This window comes from Brachycentrus maculatus, unplaced genomic scaffold (genome assembly GCF_059751285.1).
Source record: "Brachycentrus maculatus isolate JH-2025_06_01 unplaced genomic scaffold, ASM5975128v1 h1tg000105l, whole genome shotgun sequence".
NCBI lineage: Eukaryota > Metazoa > Arthropoda > Insecta > Trichoptera > Brachycentridae > Brachycentrus > Brachycentrus maculatus.
In genome coordinates, this window is record NW_028280859.1 from 3400045 (window position 1) to 3414329 (window position 14285).

A 14285-nucleotide genomic window follows, 5' to 3' on the forward strand; every position below is an offset into this window, starting at 1 on the left:
ACCCTGCTTGTCAAAAGTCAAAATCTCCAAAGAGGATCTTTCGAATCAGCGTCAATTTGCTATATCGGCGTCGGCCGGTGTTTAAAATTTTTCGTTTTTCTACATGCAATAATGTCATGTACCTATGCCGATGGGTTGTCGCCATATGAAAATAAAGGAGTTCTAGGCGTGTCTGAGGTAATTTTGCAATATTCCCAGCTATGTTTAACTATGTTTCGCGATTCGTCCATAAAATATAAACAGTTTCTACAGTAATATTTCTGTCTACAACCTTGAATATTGTAAAATATAGGAAAATAAATGTTTAGTAGTTGTAATAAACATTGAATAACCCATTAATCCTTTTTTATACTGTAATCTGCCTTAATTTGCCATTGGGCCTAAATTATTTTTTATTTTTCAGAAATTTGATTCAGCATCTGTTGTGAAAAAAAAATGTTTGACCCTCCTTGAGTTTATAAAAGAAGCTAAATATGTGGTGGTCCATACTGGAGCCGGGATCAGCACTTCTGCTGGTATTCCTGACTTCAGGTATACTCATGTTATGTTTACCATAATTACAAATTGATTCCTGTATTTTTACAATAATTAATATAACTACATTGATATCTTTACATAGTCCTGGTAATTTGTTTTACTGACAATCTTAACCTTTTAACTGCCGGCAGGTTCATGTATGGCGGTACCCAGCATGCTGTAAATTTTACGACAAAAATAAAACCTTCTAAACATATCGTTATTGAAAGTGTAATAACGTTTATTTATAAAACTTACCAAATAAATGAAGAGCGCGCCAGTCGAGCAGTCATTTATCCATAATCATAAAATTAATTGTTCATGGTGCAGGGTTGTCACAAAATTTGTCATAGAAAATATGAAAACTTAATTATACGTCAAAAGTAATTGTTTATGTTAGTTTAATATTAAAAGTATACACACACACAAACTATGATTTAAAAAAAAAAAAATAAAAATCATCAGAATCGACACTCAAATCACTGTCATCAGATTTGGCAGTGACGGCAACTCGGGGATTATTGGACAACCCTGAGCGCCATTAGTTGTTCTGATGGCAAAGCTCTCTTTAATTTACGTTTAAAGTGGTAAAAACAAATTCTGTTTCAATTCTAAGTATGCAAAGATATTCTCAATAGATGTCACTATGCGTTCAATATATTTGTACATTTTAAATAATTGATTTTCTTTAGTAAAAGCCCACTTAAAACGGCGCGTCTTAAGACGTAATTTTTGTATGAGCGGCGCTCCGTTCACAGAAAATTATGCGTCTTAAGATGCTTTTGGCAGTTAACCGGTTAAATTTTAAACTGGACTCGTAAATTAATCTCATAAATATATGAAGAAAATTTTAAATAGTTTACAGGAACATTCAGTTGTCAGCAAGTAACTGTTACTTTTTCGATGCCTTGATTGGGATGGTATTCATTACTATTTCTTGGTTTGTATTTTTATGCAGCTTAAGTTTTTGGTGTCATATTTTCAAATATACCAGGAGCTTGAAATATCTAATACACCTTTAAATTCGTTCATTAATACAGTTTTTGAATTTGATCACCCATATATATCCGGTTGTGGTTTTTTTTATATGATTATTGTAAAATTACTGTACATTTGTCGTTGTTTTTTCAGAGGTCCAAATGGAGTATGGACACTGGAAGAAAAAGGTCTGAAACCGAGTATTAACATTTCCTTTTCTGATGCCAAACCGACAAAAACTCACATGGCTCTCAGGAAATTGGTGGATGAAGGGATCGTTCAATACATTGTCAGTCAGAATATTGACGGGCTTCATCTCAAATCGGGAATCAAAAGAGATGTTTTAGCTGAATTGCACGGGAATATGTTTATCGACCAATGTAATTTCTGTAAAAGGTAATTCCTGCTTTTTAAACATTAACGTTTTAAATAATCAAATGCTTCTAAATATCTAAATGGTAGTTTGGTTAAACACTTCAACAAGCACTATTCATGTGTAACGGCCCTGCTTCTTCTGCCAGAAGCTAACAAAGCAAGATGGCGAGGTGTTTCTTATGTCTGATTTTAAATAACAGATTGCTGATGGCAAACATCAGATAAAAATAAAATAGTAAAAAAAAGCAATTTGATGCCACAAAACCTTGTAGGGGAGAGTGCCCATGGATGGAACGTTTTTGATTTTGCCTCTCTAGTTTTTCTCCGTAAAATAAATCATAAAAAGTAAACGTGGTTTCTCTTTATTCAATCTTTTAGCTACAAATAAGCCGTACTTTGTTTTCTAAAAAAATTAACTTAACTGACTGAAAAATCGATTTCAAATAATTTCCTAAAATGTCCCATTCATAAACACCCTCCCATGAGTGGGACACCAGTATACTATGAATGGGACATCAATTAAAATGCAAGATCGATGGAAAAATTATATTTTAAAACAAAAATAATTGGTAGGCACTTTCATATAATACGTAGACGCATGCAAAAGAAATTTTATTCAACATTTTTGGCAAAAAAAGTTCAGATATCTTAATATTCCACAATTTTCATGGGCCACATAATTTACGTTTGAGCCATTGCATAACACTTTATTGGTATTCTCCTTCACATATGTGACACTTATTATCCTCCTTTCATTTTGTTTTTGTCAGTGATACACCTTCTATTTCAACTGATTTATCTGAACTGATATCTCTGTTATCACTCATAGAAATCTCTTCTATGAGTTTTTTTAAACTCTTTTAGCGTTGGGCTTATTTTTTGGACTATCTATAGGTTTTCCTTTTCCATTCTTCAATAATTGTATTTTCAAAAAGTTTTCTTTTTCTGGAGTATCAGATATTATACTTGATTTCCCTTTTCTAATTTTTTTCTGTACTGTAGAACATATTCTTCGAGCTGAATTTAAATACGTGGAAAGCATTTCTTCTTGCTTCAGAGTAAACTAACTAAAAAAACTAACGAACCATTACGCCGCTTCCCCGCAGTGGTAAGCAGAAAGAATAGAACGCCACACCACTCTGTCTTTGCAAACATTCTTCGCCTCTTCCACGTTCATGCATCTCCTCATACATACCCGCTGATTATTACGACTCCTAACCTGACTACTTTTGAGTATTTGGCATTCCTGATCATGCCATATTTTTCATTCGCCTCATAAATTTATTTTACCGTCCTTTCCTGACTCATTCGTTCTACATGTCTAAACCATCTCAGCACACCTTTCTTAATTTCATCGATAATGCTTGTCTCAGCTTTGCATTCCTTCCTTATTTCACTATTCGAACATCTATCATAGATCGTTTTGTCGCACATTCTTCTGAGAGATCGCATTTTGACTGCATTCAGTCTACTTTTATCCCTCTTTTGCCAACTCCATGTTTCACTTCCATACATTAGAGTTAGAACCAGGACTCCGTTGTGCCCTGCCAGTTTAGCTTCCGCTGATGTTATTGTTATGTGATGTTACTGATATATGTTCCGCTCTGTTATTCCTATGCTAGGTGTATGTAAAAATATCTAACCACTAGAAATATCAGCCTTTACTTGTTTAACATGTCTATAAAGAGAAGATTTTCCTATTGCATATGTCTTTGCAACCGACCTAATATTTTGCTTTTTATTTAAAACCTGTTCTACAGCAGCTTCAATTTGAACGTTGGTTATGCGTGATCTTGGCATTATAACCTAAAAACAATATAATGTTTACAATACGTGTAATACAAACGAGTACAAACGATTTTTAATGTAAATAAAAAGTATTCATCACGAATGGGACAATTTTCCCTTTGAGTGGGACCGTCCCATTCATGATCACTGGACGCGTCCCATTCAAAGAAATGCGTGATTTTTAGAAAAATAGATAAATCGATACATTTATACTAAAGTAAATTTGATGAAACTTACTTTATAATATACGGAGAGAACCAACTCAAATAATTGTATATATCAATTGGAGCACTTATCATAACTTATATGTGCAAACATAATCAAATTACAGTAAATAATTTACTTTTTGACCCAAAAAAATTGTAACACGTCTTACTCGCTTCACTGTCAGTCGAGAACTGTGGTTTGAGAATTAATCTGTCTAATATCATAACGTTAATGTTGGGTATTTTTTTATTTTTTTTTGTTGCAATAGTTTGGGCTGGAGGACGATTGTCCCATTCATCCTCTGTCCCACTCATGGGCACTCTCCCCTATGTAATATGTTTTACAGCAGGCAGTGAAAACTAAATGTCGCTATGTATTACCGTATTACATAGCGTAGGATTTGACTTATTTAGAAAAATATAGGGACATATTTAGAAAAAGAATGAATTTATTAAAAAATATTTCCATTCCATGGTTATAAGTAATCATAGACAAGAAATTTAAATACTGAAACAAAAAATGTCATTTCTTATTTTTGACCCAAAGTAATTAATAAACAGAAAATTATCATTTTTTTCTGCGAGTTTTACAAATTATCTTCAGTTGTGAATTGGATATTTTCGTAAGCAATAAATGTTTCATCATGATGCTGGATCCAAGCGTATTATGTATTTGTAAATAATTATGAACCTCATAACATTGAGCTGAAACCTCAAACAGATGCAATTTCTACGGAGAATATTAGCTTGTCTGTTCTCAATCTTGTGGATTGGTCTGCAGTAACAAAATGACATCTCCTTCGCCATTCTAGTTTATTTTCCGAAACCCTCTTCAGCTCCTCATACGTTGAACAGCCCATGTCTACGTATAAGTCACTTAGGTTTTCGCTGCGTAGGCGTCCTTTGCCATTTATTCCCTCGATCGTCCCATCCATTATTATATGGAGGAAATCCTCTTGTCTCGAAACATGACCGATCCATTTGGAGCGTCTGTTGGAGATGGTCGTGAGTAGGTGCCTTTTTTGTTAGATTAATCATTGTACCTCGTCGTTAGAGATGCGGTCTCTCCATGATAGCTTATATTGAGATAATTAATCACATGCTAAGAGGTTAGGAACTGTCAACAGTTGAGTTTTATTTGGTTTTGGTCAATTTTTGACATTGACCGCATTAAGATTTCTTCACAACTCGTCCAGAAAATCCACCATTGGAAGTCGGCTGTTAAAATTTCATCTTTTTGATCAGTTGTCTAACTCTAGGCTGCGACCCCAGGTGGTTAGGTCATAAATAATCATGTTTGTTAGCCACATCGGTATGACCAACTTTGCCAACAATATGCACAGTATGCACAAACATTAAAAAATCAACCTAAATTTTGTGACAATTTGATATTACCAAGCCATTGGAATGTGGAAAATAGAAAGGCAAGCAAGTTGCAACATTTTAATAGGTAGGTACTTCTTATTTTGCGCTGTAGCCACCCTGTCTCGACCCGAGGCTAGATATGTTAAGGAAACCTGCTTATTTCATGGCTACCACATGGATATATCTGATCACAGTCCTGTCTGATAAAATTCAAACCAAGTTTTTATCGTTGCATTTTGATATATGAAAGTTACATGTCTTGTAGGCAATTTGTGAGGCCATCACCAGCACCAACTGTTGGCCAGAGGACTATGGGGATACAATGCCATGGAGGGGGGACTGGTAGAAAACCATGTCGGGGAAAGCTCCATGACACTATTTTAGACTGGGAGCACAGTTTACCTGATGATGATTTGGATCTGTCCGACAAACACTCTTCGTAAGTAACTCTTAAAAAAAAATCTTTTTGACATCTCATCAAAGATTAAGAAGAATATGGAAGTCTGGGCATTTACAAGGCTGACGACCGTCAAAGGCTGGTTTAAGTGATCACTTTAAACACTGTAACATTCACCAATTCTACCCATTATTCACAACCACACTAATCAAATTCTTGGAAGTTCTATATATATGAACCAATTTAGAAACCTTGTTCTTGAATCACTAGAGACATCTATTGGTGAGATGTAAAGAAGCCTTTTATTAAGCAGAAACTCTTATATTAGTATGTGAGGTCCGAATCCTGGATTATAATCACACACATGATTTCCATATTTTTCTTCATCTTTGATGAGATGTCAAAAAAATAATATGAAAATAACTCCTGTAATTGGAGATAATCCAGATTTTGTGAACAAGTATTTGGACGGACTCAAAATGTTGTAAACTCTTAAATATTTTAAATTTAAGTTTCACTTAGGTAATACCACTTTAAAATCTATTGTTACACAAAACAAAAACACCATATGTAAAGCTAAGTCTAAATTTTAGAGTTGTATCCTTAGGACCTCTAAGGATGAAAAGGGGGTACGACCTGTTTCTTATTTTTTATCCGTGGGAACATAGACAATAGTTGGAACATATACAATTAAAATAATTTTCAAATACATACCCGGATACATACTGAGTAATAATTTTAAAAATGTGTTTGTAATGTGGGTATATTTTATTCCTTGCAGAATGGCTGATTTGAGCATCTGTTTGGGTACGACAATGCAGATCAATCCGAGTGGGAACGTTCCTTTGAATACATTGCGATATGGCGGCAAGATGGTTATATGCAATTTACAGCCTACTAAACATGTAAGACTTCATATTGACTTCCTAACAAGGATGAAGAAGAATATAGAGTCTGGGTAATTACAGGGCTTACGACCTGTCATAGGCTGGTTTAATTGATCACATGTAACATTTACTACTCTACCCATGATTGACAAGCATACTATCTCGCTACTACTTCACATTACCCAGACCATATTCTTCTGTCTTATATATTTTTTACTTACGTCTTATATGTTTTTACTTTGCTTTCAATATTCATGCATTTTTCCTTAAGATTTGAAAATTTATTTTGGAAATACAGTGAAGCTTGTTAATTCGAAAGTAGATAATTCCAATTTTGCCATAATTTGAAAAATATGAAATTCTTATCACCTCAAAACTGCGCTTTCGTGTGAAAAATTGTATAGTATGAAAAAGTTTGATATTTTGCCCAAAGTTTTTGATAAAATTAGAATATAAATATAAATGCTTTCAAATCAAAATCATAATAAAAATTGTTGACAGCTGTCTCAACCTACCATGTATGTACATAGTTTGGAACTCGTGTTGTGACATAACACATAATAAGTGTAAATTCTTAATTTGTATTTTTTTTGTATCGGTCGTTTTAATTAACATTTTTGTAAAACATTTAAAAATGTAGTCTTTTGTTTTTTTTAAATTTAAATTAACAATTTTATTAACTGCTCCCTTTTCTTGTTAAACAAAAAAATTGTACATTTGAAATACCGTTACTTATCACTTTGTACATGGAAAACGCAATAGTAAAAAAATCAAGGGCCTTTGTATATAGCGGACGATTGTTTTCATTAGTTGATTTGTATTCTTTTAGGATAATAAAGCAGATCTGATAATTAATACTTTTGTGGATGATGTTTTTGAAGAAATCATGAAATTACTAGAGTTGGACATACCTGAATATGACCCCAAAGAAGATCCTGTAATAACAGCCGCAAATGATTATGTAGAGTGGACTGTGCCAAAAAAACTTCTAACCCAAGCAAAAATTAAGTTCAAAAAGAAATGCGAAGGCGGCATCAAAAGAAGAGTTCTTGTAAAAAGAGAATACAAAATACAACAAGACGAGTTGAAAACTCAAAGTAAGAAACTCAAGAAAATGGAGAAGGCTGTAGTAACAAAGAAACTCAAAAAACAAAGAAAAGTTCAAGACTTTGATGCAGTGGAAGATGATGTCATAGAACTTGACACATCAGATGAAGATGATGTAATTTTGGTGAATGAATGTGATTCATCATGTATCGATGATGAACTTTTAGAAAATAAAGACAATTTAAATACAGATGTAAAAACTACAACTGCCGACACTCAAATTGAAATGAATATGCAAAATTCTAGTATGACATCAAATAATTTTTCATCGGACGCTGTAGAATCTAATAAGTTAAACGAAAATGACAAATCACTAGTTAAAGTTGATGAAAAAATCAATGCCCAAAGCGATGAAAATATTGATATTAAAAAAATTGAGGACGACTCGAAAGTGAAATTGGAAGAATGTAAAGAGGAATGCAAAATGAATATGTTGGACTGTTCAGAAGTAAAGAAAGAAGAAAAACTGTCTATGGTAACTTCTGAATCTAAAAAAATTGAAAATGCGAGTCAAGCCAATGAGGAAGAAAAACTATCTGAAACATGTACTCCTAATTCAAGTGAGAAGGAAGACACACCAGTAGACACTGGAATCTCACAATAACTTTCAAATATTTTTTGATAAATATATAATGATGGCATACTGGCAGAATGCCTCAAGTCATACATACGAATTATAATTATCACGGACCATGTTTGTAGAATTCATTGAGTCATACAAATATGCGGGATAATCATAATTCGTTTGTAAGACTTACTGCATTCTGCTAAATTGCCATACTAAACCATTTTTTTTTTGTGTATTGTAATCTTATTGGATGCCGAATTTTGAAGCATTTATTTTTTTATTTATGAACTATATGTTCATTAGTCTCACAAGTATTTTTAAATTGACTCTTTTTTTATATTGTTTATAAAATAAATTAATTTATGTTGAGATGCATTTTTTATTATTTTGACCATGACCCATGGTAAATAAAATTCACTAAATATGTATTCAATCATCTGTCTGATGAAGTTGACTTGAGAGGTGTTTAAAATAAAATCTGTTACTGATTGACAAAAAAAAAAAAAAAATAGTTTATTCATTCAAACCCTTATCCGCACCCCAATGGTGCATAGGGCACTACATTATATAAACAAAGTGTTATCTTGGTCGTTAACATACGAAGGAAAGGTGATCAGCCCTCCGCTTCAGGTGCCAGTCCGGGGTAATATTGAATAAATATTAGAGTGAAAAAATCGCTTATATTTATTTGATCCCCCCTGGGAATCGAACCCGCGACCTCCAGAACGGTAGCCGAGCGTGCTGACCATTTCACTAGGGAGGCGGAAAATAGTTTATACTGTGTAATTATTAATTTTTTTCCTGAATAACTTGTGAGAAATAATCTTAAAATAACTAATTTACATTTTTAGCCATACCTTGTCTCCATAGGGGTAAAAAAGGATTTAAAAAAAACAATGACACAATAATCAATTTATTTCATTGAGTGTCATCTATTGAAATTTCTCATTTTTGACAATTTTTGAATCTTAAATTTTACTATTTATTGGTTATTTTAATATCATTGAATAAAACCACGAGTTATTAATTTGAGTTTCCAAGATGTGTACATTTGTAATAGAATGAAACTAACCTGAGAAGTCTTCCTGCGAGTGTATAAGGTATCAGGATATATCGCTCACTCCTTTCAAGAACGTCATAAATCAAAAATCGACAATTTTCAGTTGTGCATGTTTTCGGAATGCCCAGAAAATGTACTATATCCCAACAAAAGAGGCATATTTTTAACTTAATATTTACCCGCTACAGGGCAGAAAATGTTGTTTTTGCATTTTGAAGAAAATGTATTGTTTAATTATTTTTATAAATAAATTAAATATTTTTCAAATGGAGAAAAAACCAAGTATTTTGATTTATGACGTTCTTGAAAGGAGTGAGCGATATATTAAAAGGTTTTTTTGGGAACTAAAACAAGCGTGTGCCGGCCAAATAAAGATTTATTACTTTATCTCCACATGGACCATTTTAGCATATATAAAATATGGTGATTTACTTAAGAGGAATGAACCTAGAGCTGTGAGTGGCACCAATACCGGGCCGACCGTGCTTCACAAGTTTGTAGGTTACGGAGAACTCCCCGAGGTAGTGACCGATCATTTCCGGCTTGATTTCAACCTGAAACAAGTACAATCATTTAATTAATAAAGGAGGTCGCAAATTGGTTCAACCAACGACTAAAACTGACTAACTAACCATCACGCCGCTTACCGCAGGGGTAGGCAGAGAGAATATAAAGCCACACCATTCTGTCCTTGCAAACATTCTTCGCCTCTTCCACGTTCATGCATCTCCTCATACATACCCGCCGATTGTTTCGACTCCTAACCTGACCACTTTCAAGTATTTGGCATACTTGATCGTGCCAAATTTTTCTCGGTCTTCCTCTGCTCCTATCTCCAATTACATTCGCCCCATAAATTTGTTTTACCGTTCTTTCCTCAGTCATTCGTTCTACATGTCCAAACCATCTCAACACACCTTTCTTAATTTTATCGATAATGCTTGTTTCAGCTTTGCATTCCTTCCTTATTTCTTGACTATTCGAACATCTATCATACATCGTTTTGTCGCACATTCTTCTGAGAGATCGCATTTCGACTGCATTCAGTCGACTTTCATCCTTCTTTTGCCAACTCCATGTTACACTTCCATACATTAGGGTCGGAACTAGGACTCCATTGTGTACTGCCAGATTAGCTTTCGCTGATAGGTTTTTATTTGCTATAACTGCTTGCAGCGCACCATTCACTTTGTTTCCAGCATTCACTCTCCTTTCTATGTCTTCATGAATCTTTCCATCCCTAGAAAACATACTACCCAAACATACGCAATCATTTACCTGCTCCAACGACTAAACCTTATTATAACTTTACAAGCTCCATAACGTAGTGTAGACGCTCGACTGCGAAACTGGCACCGTGGGTTAGATTTCCGCCAATTGTAAAATAAATTCAAGATTTATTTTCAATTGGTCTGGGTGCTTGTGATGTATTTCTCACATTTACCTTCCCTATCCTTACTATCCTACCTGCAGACAAGCCTCTAAAAGCAGAGGCTTTGCAGGTTATTCTTTGACTTTTGAGTAAGCATTTTTTTTAGGCGATTATCAGTTACAGATGAAGGGATTGGGAACGGTCAATATGTGGAAACAAGGATATTTATTAATGGTAAATTATTTATGTTATTTTAGACTTCTACAGAAGTATAATTTAATCTATTGCATGTGTATAATATACTACAATCTTAAAATAAGTAAATGTGATCATTTCGTGTAATGTCATTAAGGAGTTTTGATTTATTTTCTAGACATCTGTGTTCTTTCAAGTGGATATTAAAATTTCTACATTTTTTTATGGAAAAAATAAAGAAAACATTAATCTTCGATGTCAAGAACATACAAGATGTATGATTCTTATTGCTAGACCACGATAGTGATAACATTGCAAAGCATTAATTCCAGATGTATCTAACTAAATTATTATCTTATCTGCCCCCCCGGGAATTGAAGCCGGGACCTCCAGTAGCCAAGCGTGCTGACCATTACACCACAGAGGCAGACATGAGTGATATTTCACTCTAATATTTATTCAATATTAACCTGGACTGGTGCTTGAAGCGCAGGGCTGATTACCTTTCCTTCATGTGTTAACGATCAACATAACACTGCTTTTATGTGATGCAGTGCCCTATGCACCATTGGGTGCGGATAAGGGTTAGAAGAAGAAATTACTATCTTTATTATTTCTAAATTGTATACTGATGCTAATATAAGCTTAGGTTGTGTTTTAAAACAATATTTAAAATATATGTTTTAGAAATCTCAACACTGTCATTGTCATCTCTCACCTGTGTGAAAGTCTTGCCGTTGTACACGCCAACAATGGATCCGACCATCTCGGGAACGATGATCATGTTCCTCAAGTGAGTCTTCACGATCTCGGGCTTCTCATTGGGCGGCGCCTCCTTCTTGGCCTCACGCAGTTTCTTCACCAGAGCCATCGGCTTGCGCTTCAGGCCGCGGGAGAACCTCCTGCGGGCACGCGAGTGCATCAGCTCCATGAGCTGCTCACTGAAAAGGGGGGAAAACAATTAAATCACGTATATTTGCTATCTCTTTATGAACATTTATTTTAATATTCTAAATAAAAATAAATTTACAATACTATACATAGTAAATTGCACTTAGCACACTTCGGACGGGAAGGGTATTTTTTTACCTCTTCGATCGGTTGATGCTAAAAGAACGGGAAGGGTATTTTTTACCTTCTGCGGCGGTCTTATTTCAAAGTTACCAAAGAAGGAGCTATCCAATGTTTTTATATGAATATTATGAACCGATCTCTTAGTTAAGGTCTAAACTATATTTACAAAAAGATCAAATCCCAGCAGGTGTAAAAAATATCCGTCCGAAATGTGTTGATTGGGCCACCAGTTGATCATATTAGCTACTTATTTGGGCCAAATCTTGAAATGGAAACCAAACCAAGGAACTAATAGTAATGTATGTAAGCTTCTTCTTCCTCTTCTGACCCTTATGCAGTGCCCTTTGCACACAATGGTGCTTAGGGCACTGCACTGTAAAAAAGAAATGTTTTCTTGATCACTTAATATTTGATAGCAAAGTGGTCAGCCCTAATTTCAAATTCCAGCCCAGGATAATATTAAATAAATATGAAAATGTAAAAAGTCACTTATATTTATTTTGGTCCCCATGGGAATTGAACCCAGGACCTCCAGCACGGTAGCCAAATATGTTGACCTCTACATTACAGAAGCGGACATGTGTAAGCTTAGTTTTCATTGTTTCACTTAGTTGGGATTATTAATTTCAGAACACGGTAAATACAATACACACATGTGCCGTAATTGTGTCATATTTTCTTTATAAAGCACTTTGTATATTTGTCAACATAAACTAAAAGGTTGACAAATTAGCAAAAAAAACTTTTTTTCACAGAACTCCATTTGTATCATATTGCTCACTCCTTTCAAGAACGTCATAAATCAAAAATTGTCAATTTTCAGTTGTGCATGTTTTTGGAATGCCCAGAAAATGTACTATATCCCAGCAAAAGAGGCAATTTTTTAACTTAATATTTACCCGTTACAGGGCAGAAAGTGTTGTTTTTGCATTTTGAATAAAAGGTATTGTATAATATTTTTTTTAAATATGCTAAGTATTTTTCAAATGGAGAAAAAACCTTCAGGTTTTACCTAAAAAGTTCTGGTGCACAGTAAAAAGTTCAAAAAGTGGCTTGATATTTATTTTCAATACATTGTATTATATTTTAAAACTTTAAAAACGTTCTCCTGAAAAATCAAGTTTTTTGATTTATGACGTTCTTGAAAGGAGTGAGCGATATGTTGAATGAACCCTAGACTGATTTATTATTTATTTACATTAGGTATTTACATTTTTAACACATTAAACAAAACATTCTGCAGTTAATTTTGATATATAACAACAGACCACTGTATTATATATTTAATAAAGGTTAATTATAAATATTGATAATGAAAACAGTAACATTGTAAGAACGAATAACCATTAATATGCTCAATGAGTTAATACTCTATTTACAATAAAAACAGCTTAAAACAAAACCTTGTTAAAATGTAACTAGCACTGATAGACGAGAGTTTATCCACTTTTGCGGCGATAAATTGTCAGTAAACTGTCATTCACACATTTTTATTATTACACTTATGCACAGAGAAGTTCACTAGGAAAATGTCCATTTTTCAGTAAAAACTAATCATTCACAATGATAAATCGTAGTCGGGTTCACCACTTATATATTCACAAGTTATACACATATTAACGAATACCGTTTGCACAAAACTTCAATACAAACGAAAATTTTAGGTTATGATAATATGGACTTACTGTGGCATATCCAGGAGTTGATCCAAGTCGACTCCTCGGAAGGTGAACTTCCTGAAGGCACGCCTCTTCTTCTGGGGATCCTCGTTCTATAAAAGAGTGATGTGAAATAAATTCATACTGACGATCCTAAATCTGTCGGTACCAAAATGTCAATAAAAAAGATACAACGCAGAAAAACGGATGCTGATTTGAAATACACACGCAACTACAATAAGAATCAAACTTCAACTCTAAAATAGGTAGGATTACTCGGATAAGCGCCGATTAGTTAAAATTAATAATTCCACTTACATCGGCCATGTTTCCTTAGCAAACGACAAAATCAAAGAAAGAGAGAAGACCGCTGTCAAAACAGCATATCCGGTGGAATACTTTAAGGCGACCCGGATAAAGTTTAGTGGTCAGTTATTGATAGTAATCGTCAGGAGCCAAGAATCTAGTAAATATTCTATCAAATATGTTTTGAAACAAATCGAATCAAATACAAAATATCAATTGTTCATGTAAGTTAATTGAACTTCCTTTAAAATAATCTCCATTCAAATTGCGTTGAGTTCCTTCAGTGAAGTTGTCTTTATGTCTTCCATTGAGTTGGCTTTGGAAACATGAAAAAAATCACACGGAGCCAAATCCAGTGAAAAATATGATATCCGATAATATTTTTAAAAATTAAAAGCAAACAAAAAAGTGTTTTAATGAAACAAAAACTCAA

General features: G+C 33.8%; 2 protein-coding genes across 2 annotated transcripts; one reads left to right on the top strand and one right to left on the bottom strand.

The window, feature by feature from the left end:
* Nucleotides 1-37: 37 nt before the first annotated feature.
* On the top strand, nucleotides 38-8556 carry Sirt6 (sirtuin 6). The gene is made up of 6 exons (XM_088258900.1): nucleotides 38-177; nucleotides 404-531; nucleotides 1648-1890; nucleotides 5494-5667; nucleotides 6407-6530; nucleotides 7342-8556. The coding sequence occupies exons 1-6, from the start codon at nucleotides 112-114 to the stop codon at nucleotides 8221-8223; spliced, it is 1617 nt and encodes a 538-aa protein (XP_088115026.1). The 5' UTR covers nucleotides 38-111; the 3' UTR covers nucleotides 8224-8556.
* A 1049-nt stretch (nucleotides 8557-9605) lies between these two features.
* RpS15 (ribosomal protein S15) lies at nucleotides 9606-13901 on the bottom strand. Its single transcript, XM_088259006.1, has 4 exons — nucleotides 13865-13901; nucleotides 13574-13659; nucleotides 11533-11755; nucleotides 9606-9801 (listed from the first exon to the last, which is right to left on the bottom strand). The coding sequence occupies exons 1-4, from the start codon at nucleotides 13871-13873 to the stop codon at nucleotides 9676-9678; spliced, it is 444 nt and encodes a 147-aa protein (XP_088115132.1). The 5' UTR covers nucleotides 13874-13901; the 3' UTR covers nucleotides 9606-9675.
* Between the last annotated feature and the right edge of the window lie 384 nt (nucleotides 13902-14285).

Excerpts from the sequence above, each read along its gene's own strand:
- Sirt6 (XM_088258900.1), top strand. The coding sequence starts at position 112 with ATGTCATGTACCTATGCCGATGGGTTGTCGCCATATGAAAATAAAGGA. Across the intron at positions 1,891-5,493 it reads CAATGTAATTTCTGTAAAAG|GCAATTTGTGAGGCCATCAC; the intron begins GTAATTCCTGCT and ends CATGTCTTGTAG. Across the intron at positions 5,668-6,406 it reads CTGTCCGACAAACACTCTTC|AATGGCTGATTTGAGCATCT; the intron begins GTAAGTAACTCT and ends TATTCCTTGCAG.
- RpS15 (XM_088259006.1), bottom strand. Across the intron at positions 11,756-13,573 it reads CAACTCCTGGATATGCCACA|TGAGCAGCTCATGGAGCTGA; the intron begins GTAAGTCCATAT and ends CCCCCTTTTCAG. Across the intron at positions 9,802-11,532 it reads ACGGCAAGACTTTCACACAG|GTTGAAATCAAGCCGGAAAT; the intron begins GTGAGAGATGAC and ends TACTTGTTTCAG.